At 43.1% G+C, this 12,719-nt stretch overlaps 1 protein-coding gene across 1 annotated transcript in view; it reads left to right on the forward strand.

Annotated features, from left to right (window-relative positions):
- The window catches only part of cemip (cell migration inducing hyaluronidase 1), a 212,423-nt gene that overhangs the window by 43,475 nt on the left and 156,229 nt on the right, over nt 1-12,719 (forward strand). Inside the window, exon 7 of the mRNA XM_050049830.1 lies at nt 1,972-2,163. Coding sequence (XP_049905787.1) covers nt 1,972-2,163 — 192 coding nt within the window. The remainder of the gene's footprint in view (nt 1-1,971; nt 2,164-12,719) is intronic.

A 12,719-nucleotide genomic window follows, 5' to 3' on the forward strand; every position in this document is an offset into this window, starting at 1 on the left:
CCGCCGTCTACCAGTCACACAGTCAGTAGAGTCTCAGCATCAGTTACAGTTACGACTGAGCTACAGCAGCACGGCAAGCAGCATTAGCAGTGTCCCGGGACATAGCATTAGCAGCTAGCTCCTCCTCAGCTGTATCCCGGCAGCTGCAGCAGCAGAGAAGCCGGACTTGCTCGAACGGTCCGCTGGAAAACCGAAGATGGACAGGCCGACGCGGCCCTGCCACGGCAGCCGTCCGTGGGCAAACAAATCAGTCTCCAGCGTGCCGCTGTCTAGCAACCTCGAATCTGTAGGGGAGGAGGGACGGACACGACTCGCGGCAGTATTTTGAATTTGAGTGCAGTAACCGTTTTGGCCACATTCTTACATACAGCGCCTTTAATATATGATAGTATACATATGTGACAATAATCATATGTGTATAATAATAGTAGAAGTATGACTAATGATAACAGCAGCAGCAGGAGGCATCTGGCAGGACCACGGCAGCAGCACAACCACACACGTCACACCATCCAGGCACTGCTGCAATACGAGTTAACCTGCAAGACAGTGGAGTACAAAGGCTCCGGAGAAGAAGCCAAGTTAGTGACATGCAGTAGAGCTGAGTTAGCGAGATGTAGTAAGAAGACATGAGTGTTAGCAAAGGAGAGAGAGAGAGAAGGAGAGAAGGTGCTCGGTGTATTATGGCAGACTAGGCCTAAGTCAGCCTAACTAGGGGCTGGTACAAGGCAAGCCCGAGCCAGCCCTAACTATAAGCTTTATCAAAAAGGAAAGTCTTAAGTCTAGTCTTAAATGTGGAGACGGTGTCTGCCTCCCGGACCGCAACAGGAAGATGATTCCACAGGAGAGGAGCCTGATAGCTGAAGGCTCTGGCTCCTGATCTACTTTTGGAGACTTTAGGGACCACGAGTAACCCTGCATTCTCCGAGTGCAGTGTTCTGGTGGGATAATATGGCACTATGAGCTCTATAAGATATGACGGAGCTTGACCATTTAGAGCTTTGTAAGTTAGGAGTAGGATTTTAAATTCAATTCTGGATTTTACAGGGAGCCAGTGCAGAGATGCTAAAACAGGAGAAATGTGATCTCGTTTCTTAGTTCCTGTTAGTACACGTGCTGCTGCATTCTGAATTAGCTGGAGAGTTTTTGAAGACTTAGAGCTACCTGATAATAGGGAATTACAGTAATCCAGCCTAGAGGTAACAAAAGCGTGGACCAATTTTTCTGCATCTTTTTGGGACAGGATAGGCCTAATTTTCGCAATATTACGCAGATGAAAAAACACAGTCCGTGAGGTTTGTTTTAAATGGGAGTTAAATGACAAATCTTGGTCAAATATTACTCCAAGCAATGCCATCCAGAGAAACTATATTATCAGACAGAATTTCTGAGGTGTTTGGGGCCAAGAACAATAACTTCAGTTTTGTCTGAATTTAACATAAGGAAATTGGAGCTCATCCAGTTTTTTTATGTCTTCAAGGCATTTTTGAAGTTTAGTTAATTGATCTGTTTCCTCTGGCTTTATCGATAAATACAAAGCTGGTTAAAAGTCAAAGTATCCCCTTAATGCTGATAGTGTTTATGAATATCACAGACAGAATCTTGGCTCAGCCGAGGGGTAGAGAGTGTCTGGTATGCTGACCTCTTGATTCCATCTCTGCCTGTTGTTGATCTCTTCCCTCCAGCCTCTTCTGGCTTTATTGACCTGTAATTCCAGTGTGCACTGGGATGGTTTGCAGCAGAGAGGCAAGTGGCACGAAGGGGGTCAGCACCTCCAAGTCTGAGGCGATCTTCCTGAAACAATTGTTTTCTCAGATATTCCCAGTCAGGGTTAAGAGTTTGATACCTGACCTCTATAGGTCAGATTAATTCACAATATCATTAACTAATAAATGATAATGTGTTATTATAGTATGCATGTCAGCTTTGCTGCTTTTTACAAGCTCTCACTCTCACTGTCTCCTCCTCTAGTTCGTCCACAGGCCTCCATCTCTATCGACATGTTGTCCAACAGCAGCATCCTGGAGCTGGCCGACCAACCAGATGGCTGGGGGTCTGGGGATCAGATAGTGGTGGCCAGTACCGACTATTCCATGCACCAGGCTGAAGAGTTCACCCTGTTGCCCTGCCCTACCTGCACATTGAACCAGGTCAAAGTCCAAGGTAAGAGAACCGTTAACCTACACTATGTTACCATGCAAGACTGGAGAGACAGGTTTCGATGCTGCTTGGAAAATCATTTATGTTATCTCAGTGCAGTTCTACTTGCTTTGTAATGGGTATATGTTGAACCCAGATGCAGCACACAGGCACAGAGTGACGTTTGATAATGACCTTTATTATACAAAGAGCAAACAGGAACTTGAGCCGACGAAGATATTCAGGGAACAGTTCGTTCTTCAGGCTCGGAGCCCACACACACAGTCTCTGGGTTCAGGGGCCAGGGAACAGACAGGGCCAAAGCGGGACCGAGAATGAGGACGCGAGTCCTCGGACCCAAATAGTTCAGTCTGGTGGCAGGCAGAGGTGACAGAGAGGGGCTTACTGATGTTGTGGCCCCAGAACGCGCGGGGGCCTGAATCAAAAGAGTAGTCCAGCGAAGCAGCAGAGCTGACGAGGGGTGAGCAGCAGGGAAGTCAGGACCAAGTGGAGAAGTCGGGACCAGGTGGGCAGACAAGACAGGCAGACGAGCCAACGAGGGACAAGCAGGAGGTAAGTAGAGGCCAGGCAATGGATTGAGGAGCCTACAGGTGGGTGAAATGAGAACACACAAACAAGGTAGTGTGTGGCATCTCCTGTACAGTCTCTGAGCTGCAGCAGGCAACTGGCGAGCAGGTGGGAACACTCTCGCTGTAGCGTCGTTACAGGAAAACACCACACAGCCACAGGCAGACGGAAAACAGAGACACTGAGGCGGGACTTGGGGTCGGGACAGAGGGCCGGTGAGTTTACTGGGAAACAGACAATGCAGGCAGGTCAAAGGCAGGGTCAGCAACTGGAGATCAGGCAGGTTAGGAGTGCTGGAAAGTATTGCATGTGGGCAAAGAACAATCTGGCAAAAAGTGTGTGTGTGCTGGAGAGGCTTACATACTGGGCTGATTGGCTGATGAGCTGCAGCTGTGGAGGCAGGTAAGTGGAGTGGGGTGATCAGGTGGGAGTGCCTGGCAGGTAGAGTGAAGCAGAGGTGGGAGAGTTGAAAAACACTGGGAGAGCAGGGGAGCAAAAAGCAGGCTGTGACATGCTTTGTCATGTTCAGTTTAGTTTAGTTTAGTTTATTAGGATCCCCATTAGCTGCAGCAATGCCACAGCTATTCTTCCTGGGGTCCGATACATATACATAAAATTATACAGTACATTACGTGACAATACATAACCAGAGTTGGGTATTTGATTACTTTTTGCAGTAACAAGTAACCTAACGCGTTAGTTTGCTGTTTGAGTAATCAAATACTTGAGTACATTTTCTACAAGCCATCAGTTACTTCCGTTACTTTTAGAACGCTGGTCCTTCAGCTCTGAAACAGCAAGGACTGTCTTTTGGTTCTAATAACGGAGCTAACGTTAAACCTATCAGTCCAAAAGAAGCCACGAAGCTTGTGGCTCGCTAGGTGGTAGACGAAATGCTGCCGTTGTCTATGGTGGAGTCTAAAATAGGGTGGAGGAGGACTCGCTGACAGACAGGTCAGACTCAAGACTTGCATTATGCCTGGTACACACGACACGAATTTTCTACCTGTTCTGAAAGTCACTATGTCACATTACGCGATTGTGGAGTCATAAAATCGTGCCGTGACTTGACCGACAGACATGACACACTACACGATGGTACTCACCAATTATCCCCAGTCGTCTTTCCTGTCACCGGGTTATTCTTGTCCTGTTTTTATTACTTTTACTATTATTTCAGTCACTGTGTCTGTTCATGTGCCAGCCCAAATGTTGTTGTAGTCACCAAAAAGCGTCAGCAGATGGCAGGAGCTACATTTGAAGTATCGTAGGCAAACATTCAAGCTACTGTATCCTCCACAACCAAGTTCTTACAAATGTTTCACAATAAAAGCCTATTTAGAAAATGGAGGGATTCTCTCAGCCGAGGTTATAAGGGGCTTTTTATTTGAAGGAAAATCAGGAAGTGTTGAGTTTGAAATGACGACGCAATGTGTTAACTTTATAAAGACAACAGGAGCGGATAAAAAGTAAAAATATAAAGATACGAGGGATTAATAAATAACGGACCGTCTATAATGTAGTCTGTTTCAAATGAAGCTGGGAGCCTCTGCAGTTGTGGTGAGTAAAAGCCCCGCCACTATTTGCTAATGTTATTAATTTATGTCCAACCGTGAGGACGTAACATTGTTTGCTAGCTTGATGCTAATGACAGTAACGTTAAAGGGATAGTGCACCCAAAAATGAAAATTCAGCCATTATCTACTCACCCATATGCCGATGGAGGCCCTGGTGAAGTTTTAGAGTCCTCACATCCCTTGCGGAGATCGGCGGGGGGAGCGGCTAGCACACCTAATGGCTGATGACGCCCCAGACTAACGTCCAAGAACACAAAATTTAATCCATAAAATATCTCAGACATGCTCATCTGTAGTGATCCAAGTGTGCTGCAGCCCTGACATAAAAAGTTGTTTCGAAAAACTCAAGTGCAGGCATCGCCAATTCCCAGTCTGAACAGCAAAGACTTTCCTCATCCGTTGGCATTGCTTTGCATTTGAAACAACAACACCACCAGGTTTCCAGTGCTCGACTCCGATATTCTGCGGCTGGCTGAGGCTCATGAGCTGCGGCGGCTGCTTCGTCCAGTAGCCTGAGTTCCGTCTGTATACTCAGGCTCAAACAAATACGACTCAACAAAGAAATGCTGTTCCTCCTCAGTTCCAAAGTCTTCAGACATGTTGGTTGGTCTTTGCTAAAAGACCCTAGTGCAAATTATCTTTTAGCTACTGTGGTTACTGTTGTCTCTCCCTGCGGTGCACGTGTCATGTGATGTAAGCACGGGTAAGCAAAGCTCGTGCTTTCGCTGATCTCGCGCAGGCGCGCACACGTGAGCACGGAGCACAGAGAAGCAGTCAGAGCTACAGGCTACAGTGAGGCTAAAAACAGAGTTCAAATGACGTTTTTCGAAACAACTTTTTATGTCGCGGCTTCAGGACACTTGGATCACTACAGATGAGCAGTATGGAGATACTATGTGGATTCAATTTTGTGTTCTTGGACGTTAGTCTGGGGCGCCGTCTGCCATTAGGTGTGCTAGCCGCTCCCCTCGCCGATCTCCTCAAGGGATGTGAGGACTCTAAAACTTCACCAGGGCCTCCGTCGGCATATGGGTGAGTAGATAATGGCTGAATTTTCATTTTTGGGTGCACTATCCCTTTAACTCAGCGGGTTGACAAAGTGCCTCTGCTGTTTCACACCATCATTTTCCCCTTTTACTCTGTGTGGTAACATCCCTAGAGGAAATATTAAAAATGCTGGGGTGTTGTCATACAGTTGTCTACGGCAGCAGATCGTTCTGTGTTTCTACTGGTCAAAGTGACGGCTGTGATGGGAGAACTGGATCTCAGTGAAGGGCAAGTGGTCCATAACTTTAATTTTGGAGACAAAAAAATGTAGGTTTAGCGCCCTGTGGTCCATTGCCCAATAGGAAATGTAGAATACTCAAAAGTAGGCTACCTTAAAAGTGCTTGAGTTACTTTTCTCAGGGAGTAACACAGTAAAGTAAAGTACTTTGATTACTTTTAAAGTACTGTAACCCTTACCCAACTCTGTACATAACACTGCAACACAATAAAGCATAACAAGCAAACAAAACAAATTCTTCATGTAAGTAACACCACAATATAAACTCAGAGTTTTCTACACAAAAACACAAAAGGTATTTAGACCAAATGCTGAAACAACAGAAGACAACCCAAACCAAGTTCCAAAATGGGAACAAAAAGATAATTTTGGGCGACAGTAATGTAGAAGCAAGTCAAACAGTGTGTTTGTGTGAACTGTTATACTCGTATTTTACAAATATATTTACAAATATTGACAGCCAGGGTAATTTTGCAAAATATAATACAATGTCCTTGCTACTATAAACTCAACCAGCAAACACTTATATATAACACATATATCTCTTAGACCAACTCATTCCTGTGCTTTCCATCTGCTCTATTCAAAAAATGCCGCTTTACTAATAATTTAAGACTGAATGATTTTAGACTCTTCCTGTTCTCCTGTTTGATGTGTTTAGGGATTAAATTCAATTCTTGCATAGCTCTGTACATGACTGTTCTTTTGTTTGCGTTAGTCTTTGCCCTTGGTAGTGTGAAATTACCTGTAGTCACTTGCCTGGTGATGTAATTATGTTTATCTATACTGAAGGATAGCTTCTGATACAAAATAGGTGGATTCTTTGTAACAGAGACATTTCTAATAAATGCAAGTGATGAATAGAGTAACCTGTCTTTTACAAACAGCCAGTTAAGACTCTTATGCATAGTAACATTTGATCTGTAATTGCACCGGAGTACTATGCGTGCTGCTATGTTCTGTGCCATCTGCAATTTCTTAATCATTTTCCTTGTAGCACTGGACCAGACTGTTGGACAATAATCAAGATTTGACCATATTAAGGCCTGAGTCACTTGTTTAGTTGCTTTCTGTGTTAAAAAAAGTTGCACATCTTCTAATAACAGAAATACTACTTCCCAGTTTAGCAAAAAACTTATTTATATGTTTAGTCCAGGATAATTTATTATCTATGATGATGCCCAGAAGTTTGGTCTCCTGCACTTGATTAATACACACATTATTAATTCTAAGGTTTCACTCTGGATTTCTTCTGATGGAGTGATTTGACTCAATTACAGTATAATTAGTCTTAGATACATTCAAAACCAGTTTGTTTCTTTTTACCCATATGAGCACAGATTCTAGTTCTTCATTTAAAACCATATTTAACTCATTGGTTGTAAATGCAGATGTGTATATAGTAGAATTGTCCACATACATAGCAATATTAGCCTTATTTAAGACAAGTGGCAAATCATTAGTGAACAAAGTATACAACAACGGCCCAAGACAGCTCCCCTGGGGTACCCCGCATGTCACAGCTCTGACATCAGAATAACTGCCATTAAATAAAACGGTCTGTGTCCTCTCAGACTAACCAGATGTTTAACTAGATGTTTAACTAATAGCATTAAGTAGCATCTAGTCCAGAGTGCTCTTTAAGATGTTTGAGAGCTGGCTGCTTACACTAGAGAGATTCTTTAACAGTAACTGTTGTTGTGGGGAAGAGTCTAACTTTCTTTCTCCACTCATATTCTTCTTGCCCACTGAAATGACCACTGGCTTTATGGCCCATTTGGCTCTATGTACCCCAAAACTATGTCTTTCTCCAGTGCGTAAACCAGTGTGTAAGATATGGACAGCATTTTATTTCAAAACACTCAAAAAATGAAATAACATTATAAACAGAATGTGAAGAAGCAACAGTTTTAACGTTATGTCAGAGATTAAATTAGCATACTAACTAGCTAGCCAGACTTCCTGTCTTGTAATACCACTGATACCTTGAGAGGGTTAAGTGAGTCACTGTAGTGTGCTGTCTGCCCTCAGTGCGACATGAGAGGACAAAGAAATAAAGTCCAGTATTTGTATATTTTGTATTTGTTTTGTGATACCTGTGATCTCTGCTGACATTAAGTTCAGCTATTTTTTCATGTCCCCGGTTTCCTCTTCAGTAATTTTAAAAGTCGTCTTTGGTCCCAGCTTGCTTGTTCAGTGCAATGTATATGTGGCCAACCAAACAGTGTGTTTAGAGAGTCCAAACAAAGTTCACAGCTGCATCACTGATGGGGCCAAGCTAGCCAGCAGGCTCACCAGCAACCCGATCTCACAGAAAAACTTGAAATGACCACGACCTCTTAACACCGCATTCCGTGTTGGTGGCATTGTTTCTGTGGTACCGGCACGTAATTTTAACCCATTACGTGCCGGTACCACGGAAACAATGCCAATGTAAAGTCAATTAGGATCTTTTGTCATGGTGGACACACGAATTCCCTGGTTCAACATCACGTCAACGTCGTTTTCCTCAATGATATCTCTAACATTTCTGTATACACACAAAAACACGAAAGTGTCCTTGATAACTGAACAATATGATAGGGTAATGTTTAGGCCATAAAATAAAATAAATGTATTTTGCCAGCTTTTGATAGCGTAGGGCTATAAGAGCATTCTGCTGTGGGCTGATGTGGCGCGTTCGACTACTGTTTTGTATTGTCTGCCGTCTGTGGGCTTCATTCCATTTCAAATTGCCACCAGTCTGCTGCAACCCGAATCCAAACGCCACTATCTCTGTTAAGAAAAGTTTGTGTTTGTGTGTTTGTGTTTGTGTGTGTGCATGTGCGTGTGTGTGCATCAAATCTTGTACCATGGCAATATAGATGGGATGACTGGACTTTACATTTCACATCCCTCATTCAATTGTCACTTTCATATTATTTCTTCAAACTGGACTTAAGTTTGTGCATTGCACAGTCAGTAGCATTGTATTCTCTGAGGTTGACTCATTATAGTAACTATTTAAAAAAAGAAAAAAACAAGCAAAAACAACAAAAACAAAAAACATTTTATACACTGGGCCTTCAAAGTGCTCTCTGAAACTACACCTGGCATGGCTTGTGTCCACAAAATGAAAAAAATCAAAACTTTGTCGTAGAGCTAAACCAAATACATCATTGGAGAGGTCTCAACCCGGAGAATAACATATGTCAGTATGAAGATTCTACATGGCTCCTGCTTTCAAATACTGACCTTTGGACCTTGACCTTGGTGCATGTATGAAGGCTTATAATTCAGCAAAAAAAGGTGGTACAGACATGGGACCAACTGTTATAGAGAGCTCTTGACCTCAACTATCATGTGAGTGTAGTCAACAACTGAGGGTGCTGTCAGATATGGGTACAATATGGATCAAATTAATTTTCACCCATTTAAAAACTAGATATTTAAAATCTGATTACACAAATGTGTTTACCATCCCCTTAAAGTCCACAGTGTACTTTCAATTCAGTGTTTACAACTTCCACATCTAGGAAAAACACTAATATTTTTTAAAAACTACACTTCCCTAGGACCGCACCATGCAGCTTGATACATATCAGCAACACAGTTGTAGTTCTTCTGATTTGCAAAGTAGGGTTCTAAATAGGGTCGTAAAAAGATATATCTACTGAATATATCAAATATCTAGTAAAGCCAAACTAGTAATTACACTACACCTAGATGAACCATGTTAAGAAAAAGTAAGGATGTTGTTTAAATTCAGATATTTTAGCTACTACTCTAGAAATGGAGTTTTTGGGATGATAGTTCTTCCAGTTGTAGAGTTGTTAAATATGGTAGTAAAAAAGTAAATCTACTGAATATATAAAAAAATTCTAGTACAGCCAAACTATCATGTTAATATTATTATTATTATTATTATTATTATTGAGGGGAAATTATAAAAGAGGAATATATTTGCCGTTTTAATAACGTAAAGGGAACAGTTTATCCTCTAATAACTATAATCTAACTACCTCATTACATCAAAATGACAGTTATGTCACACACAATTCAATGTTTTTAGAATACAAACAATAATAACTAATGCACTATAATAAATTCTGTCAAATGACGATTAAAAATAGCGATAAAAAACAGTTTTCTAAACTAGAAGAGAACATTACCCACAGCCCATTGCATGACGTTGTTGAACCAGGGAATTCGTGTGTACACCACGACAAAGGATCCTAATTGACTTTACGTTGGCATTGTATCTGTGGTACCGGTACGTAATTTTAACCCATTATGTTCCGCCACCACGGAATGCAGTGTTAAGAGGTCATGGTCATTTCACGTATTTCTGTGAGATTGGGTTGCTCACCAGCCATGTTTTGTCTTTGTGCTGACGAATCCTATGAGACCAAGTGTATATCCCAGTTCTGACAATCTAAGGTCTGAAATCAACACTGGTGGGGTTAGGTCAGCCACTTGAGGCCTGTAAACAGCCAAGCTAAGCTAGCTAGGCTAAGCTAACATGCAGGTTTACCATTTGTCACTTGTTCAAGTCTGTAATCTAAGTCTCAGCTCTGGCATTGGTCAAAGCCAAAACATTTCCAGAGCCAAATAATCAAACCTGAAATCCCAAATCTGTCGTTTTTAGTGAAGGACTGTCAAAAGGCCAAGAGATACAAGACACACAGACAATACAACTAATGTTAACAGAAACCATACCAAAAACATTCCAAGTGGCATTGATATATGGTTTTGATATAGCTGTTTTATTGCTCCTACAGTTTTGCTTAAACTGAGCTGAGAAAGTTATGACCTAAACTATAGGCTGATGCCAAACGTGAAGATTATAAAGTAGCAGTGTTGTTTGACTGGTATATTCTTACCCTGCTATTACCCATCCAACATTTATATGTAGGACCCATGTGAGTAGAAAATGAGCTGAAAAATGGGCTCTTGATGGGATTGTCCAAGGGTTCCATAATGGTAACATGCCAGTTGCCCACATGGGTGGTTTTATTCAAGTCGGCCCAAGATAAGATGCCAATTTTGGGCCCATAGCCACTTGTTACCAAGGTGGCTGTAGCATAACCCATGTGGGGCTTACATGGTATACCCATCAAAGTTGGCAACTGGCATGGGGCCAGTATAGAACCCATAGACAGTCCCATATAGGGCCCAATTTTAAGCTCATTTACTAACCACATGGGCCCACATACAAATGTTGCCTGGGTAGTCAGTGCTTGGCTTGGAGATGAAATGCTGCCCTCTGTTAGTTTGAAGCGTGTAACCAGGCAACTTTCACATCATTTCTGTGCCATGGGATACTCCAGTCTATGGCTGTGGCTTCAAATTCATGTTTTTGTAGCTGACGTTAGCTAGAGCCTTGAATCACAGTGTGTCCTCTGCCTCACTCTATACCGCTACAGAACACCTCACCAGGTTAACAGGTAGTAGCTAGCATCAGCCACAGCAACCCAAATCCAGCGAGCGCAAACTCCAGCTCTAGGGGACAGAACAGCCCCAACTCCCTGCCAGAACAAAAAAAAACTTTCTTTTGCTGCTGTTAACAGGTTAGACTTGGCACTGGTGCTGGTCACCAGCTTGCTGTGACACCCAGCACTGGGAGGTGGGGGGTTGTGCCAGCTAATTTCAAGTCGCCTCAGGCGCTTACTGAAGTCTTCTGTCTCCTCCTGGCGATGCGGTCCACCTTGGTGGGGAACAAGGCAGAGGGACTGTTGGGTGGCTAATTCTTGTCACTTTTGTTGTCTGATAAACAGAGAGAGAGAGAGAGAGAGAGAGAGGAAAGGGGCAATGAGGGGCTGAGTGAATGCAAGACCTGCAGATTTCACTCTGATGACTGATGAGCTGATACAGCTGATAAATCTGCAAAGACTGCACAGTGATGGGGAGGTAGAGGGTGCGTACAATTGCAGCATGAAAGAGCTACGGGCAGAAGGACAATCATATTTAAAAAGACAGCACCAAAATGATAGACTGATAATGAAGGTGTGTGGCTGTGCTGTTGATTAAATGTGATCACCTGATAGAGTTATGAGAGGGCATGCTTGCAAGGAGTGATTGGCAGATGTTGTGAAAAAATTACAGGCCTAAGCATGTAGACGTATACTCTTCCAGACTGAACTTTGGCTAAAGCTTAATTAGTTGCAGTTCTGTTGATGTATAATGCAAGTAGAGACCAAAGAGGAGAGTGTTTTTGGGAGAGGAGGCGTGAGGGAGGATGCCACAGTGCTCCATACCCTGTGGTAGAGCATAGACAGCATAGAAAGACTGACCTATTAAAATCAATGAACACTAGTTATAGTGATAGTGACTAGTCTGTTGAGGACAGACGTGTTGACGTACTGCGGTAAGCGTGCTGTGTCATTTCCGGTGTTTCTGTGATAGCGTCTCTGTGCTGCTCTAGCGAACTCCTACCAGCTTGCTCTCTGTATTTCCTCACTTAAAGTGATAGTTCAGGTTTTTGGACATGAAGTTGTGTGAAACCTCAGCGGGTGTGTTGCTGAGTGGGGAAAAACGGTTAGAAACATGAACAGGCTGGTGGTGAACCGTGGGCTTCGGCTTGGTACTACGCTTCTCCCGGACAGTTACCCAGCCTCCTGGCTGCACGGAGTTACCAGGGGACTGCTAGCAGAGGCTATGCTATGTGGCCCCACGCTGGCTACAGGGGGCTGGCTAATTACCGCAGCTACCGAGTGATTATCCATGGTGTGGAGTATTCCAATTCACTGAGCCTAGCCTCCAACGCAGCAAATAAACTATACATGTTACATTTACCACTGTTGCTAAAGGAGGCAGAGGCATAACAGAACATCTGGCACACCGAGCAAGAAAGAGCAGGAGAAGGAGAAGCCATTGCTAAGTGTTAAGCTAATGTAGCTAACAAGGCTAATAACGTGCAAACAACAGCTAGGATTAGCAAGAAAGTCGTTAAAAAGAGGAGAGCTATAAGTGCTTAAACAGAACTAGTGTGGGTTAAAGCATGAAGTATATTTTAAGCAACTTAAAGGGATAGTTCAGGTTTTTGGACATGAAGTTGTGTGAAATGCTGACCATCTGTAGCTCTGATGTGACGGTGTCACTACTCTCAACGAGCCTCCTGCTCTGAGAAATCGCCCGTAGCTTACCGGAGA

Source organism: Epinephelus moara, chromosome 1 (genome assembly GCF_006386435.1).
Source record: "Epinephelus moara isolate mb chromosome 1, YSFRI_EMoa_1.0, whole genome shotgun sequence".
Taxonomy (NCBI): Eukaryota; Metazoa; Chordata; class Actinopteri; order Perciformes; family Serranidae; genus Epinephelus; species Epinephelus moara.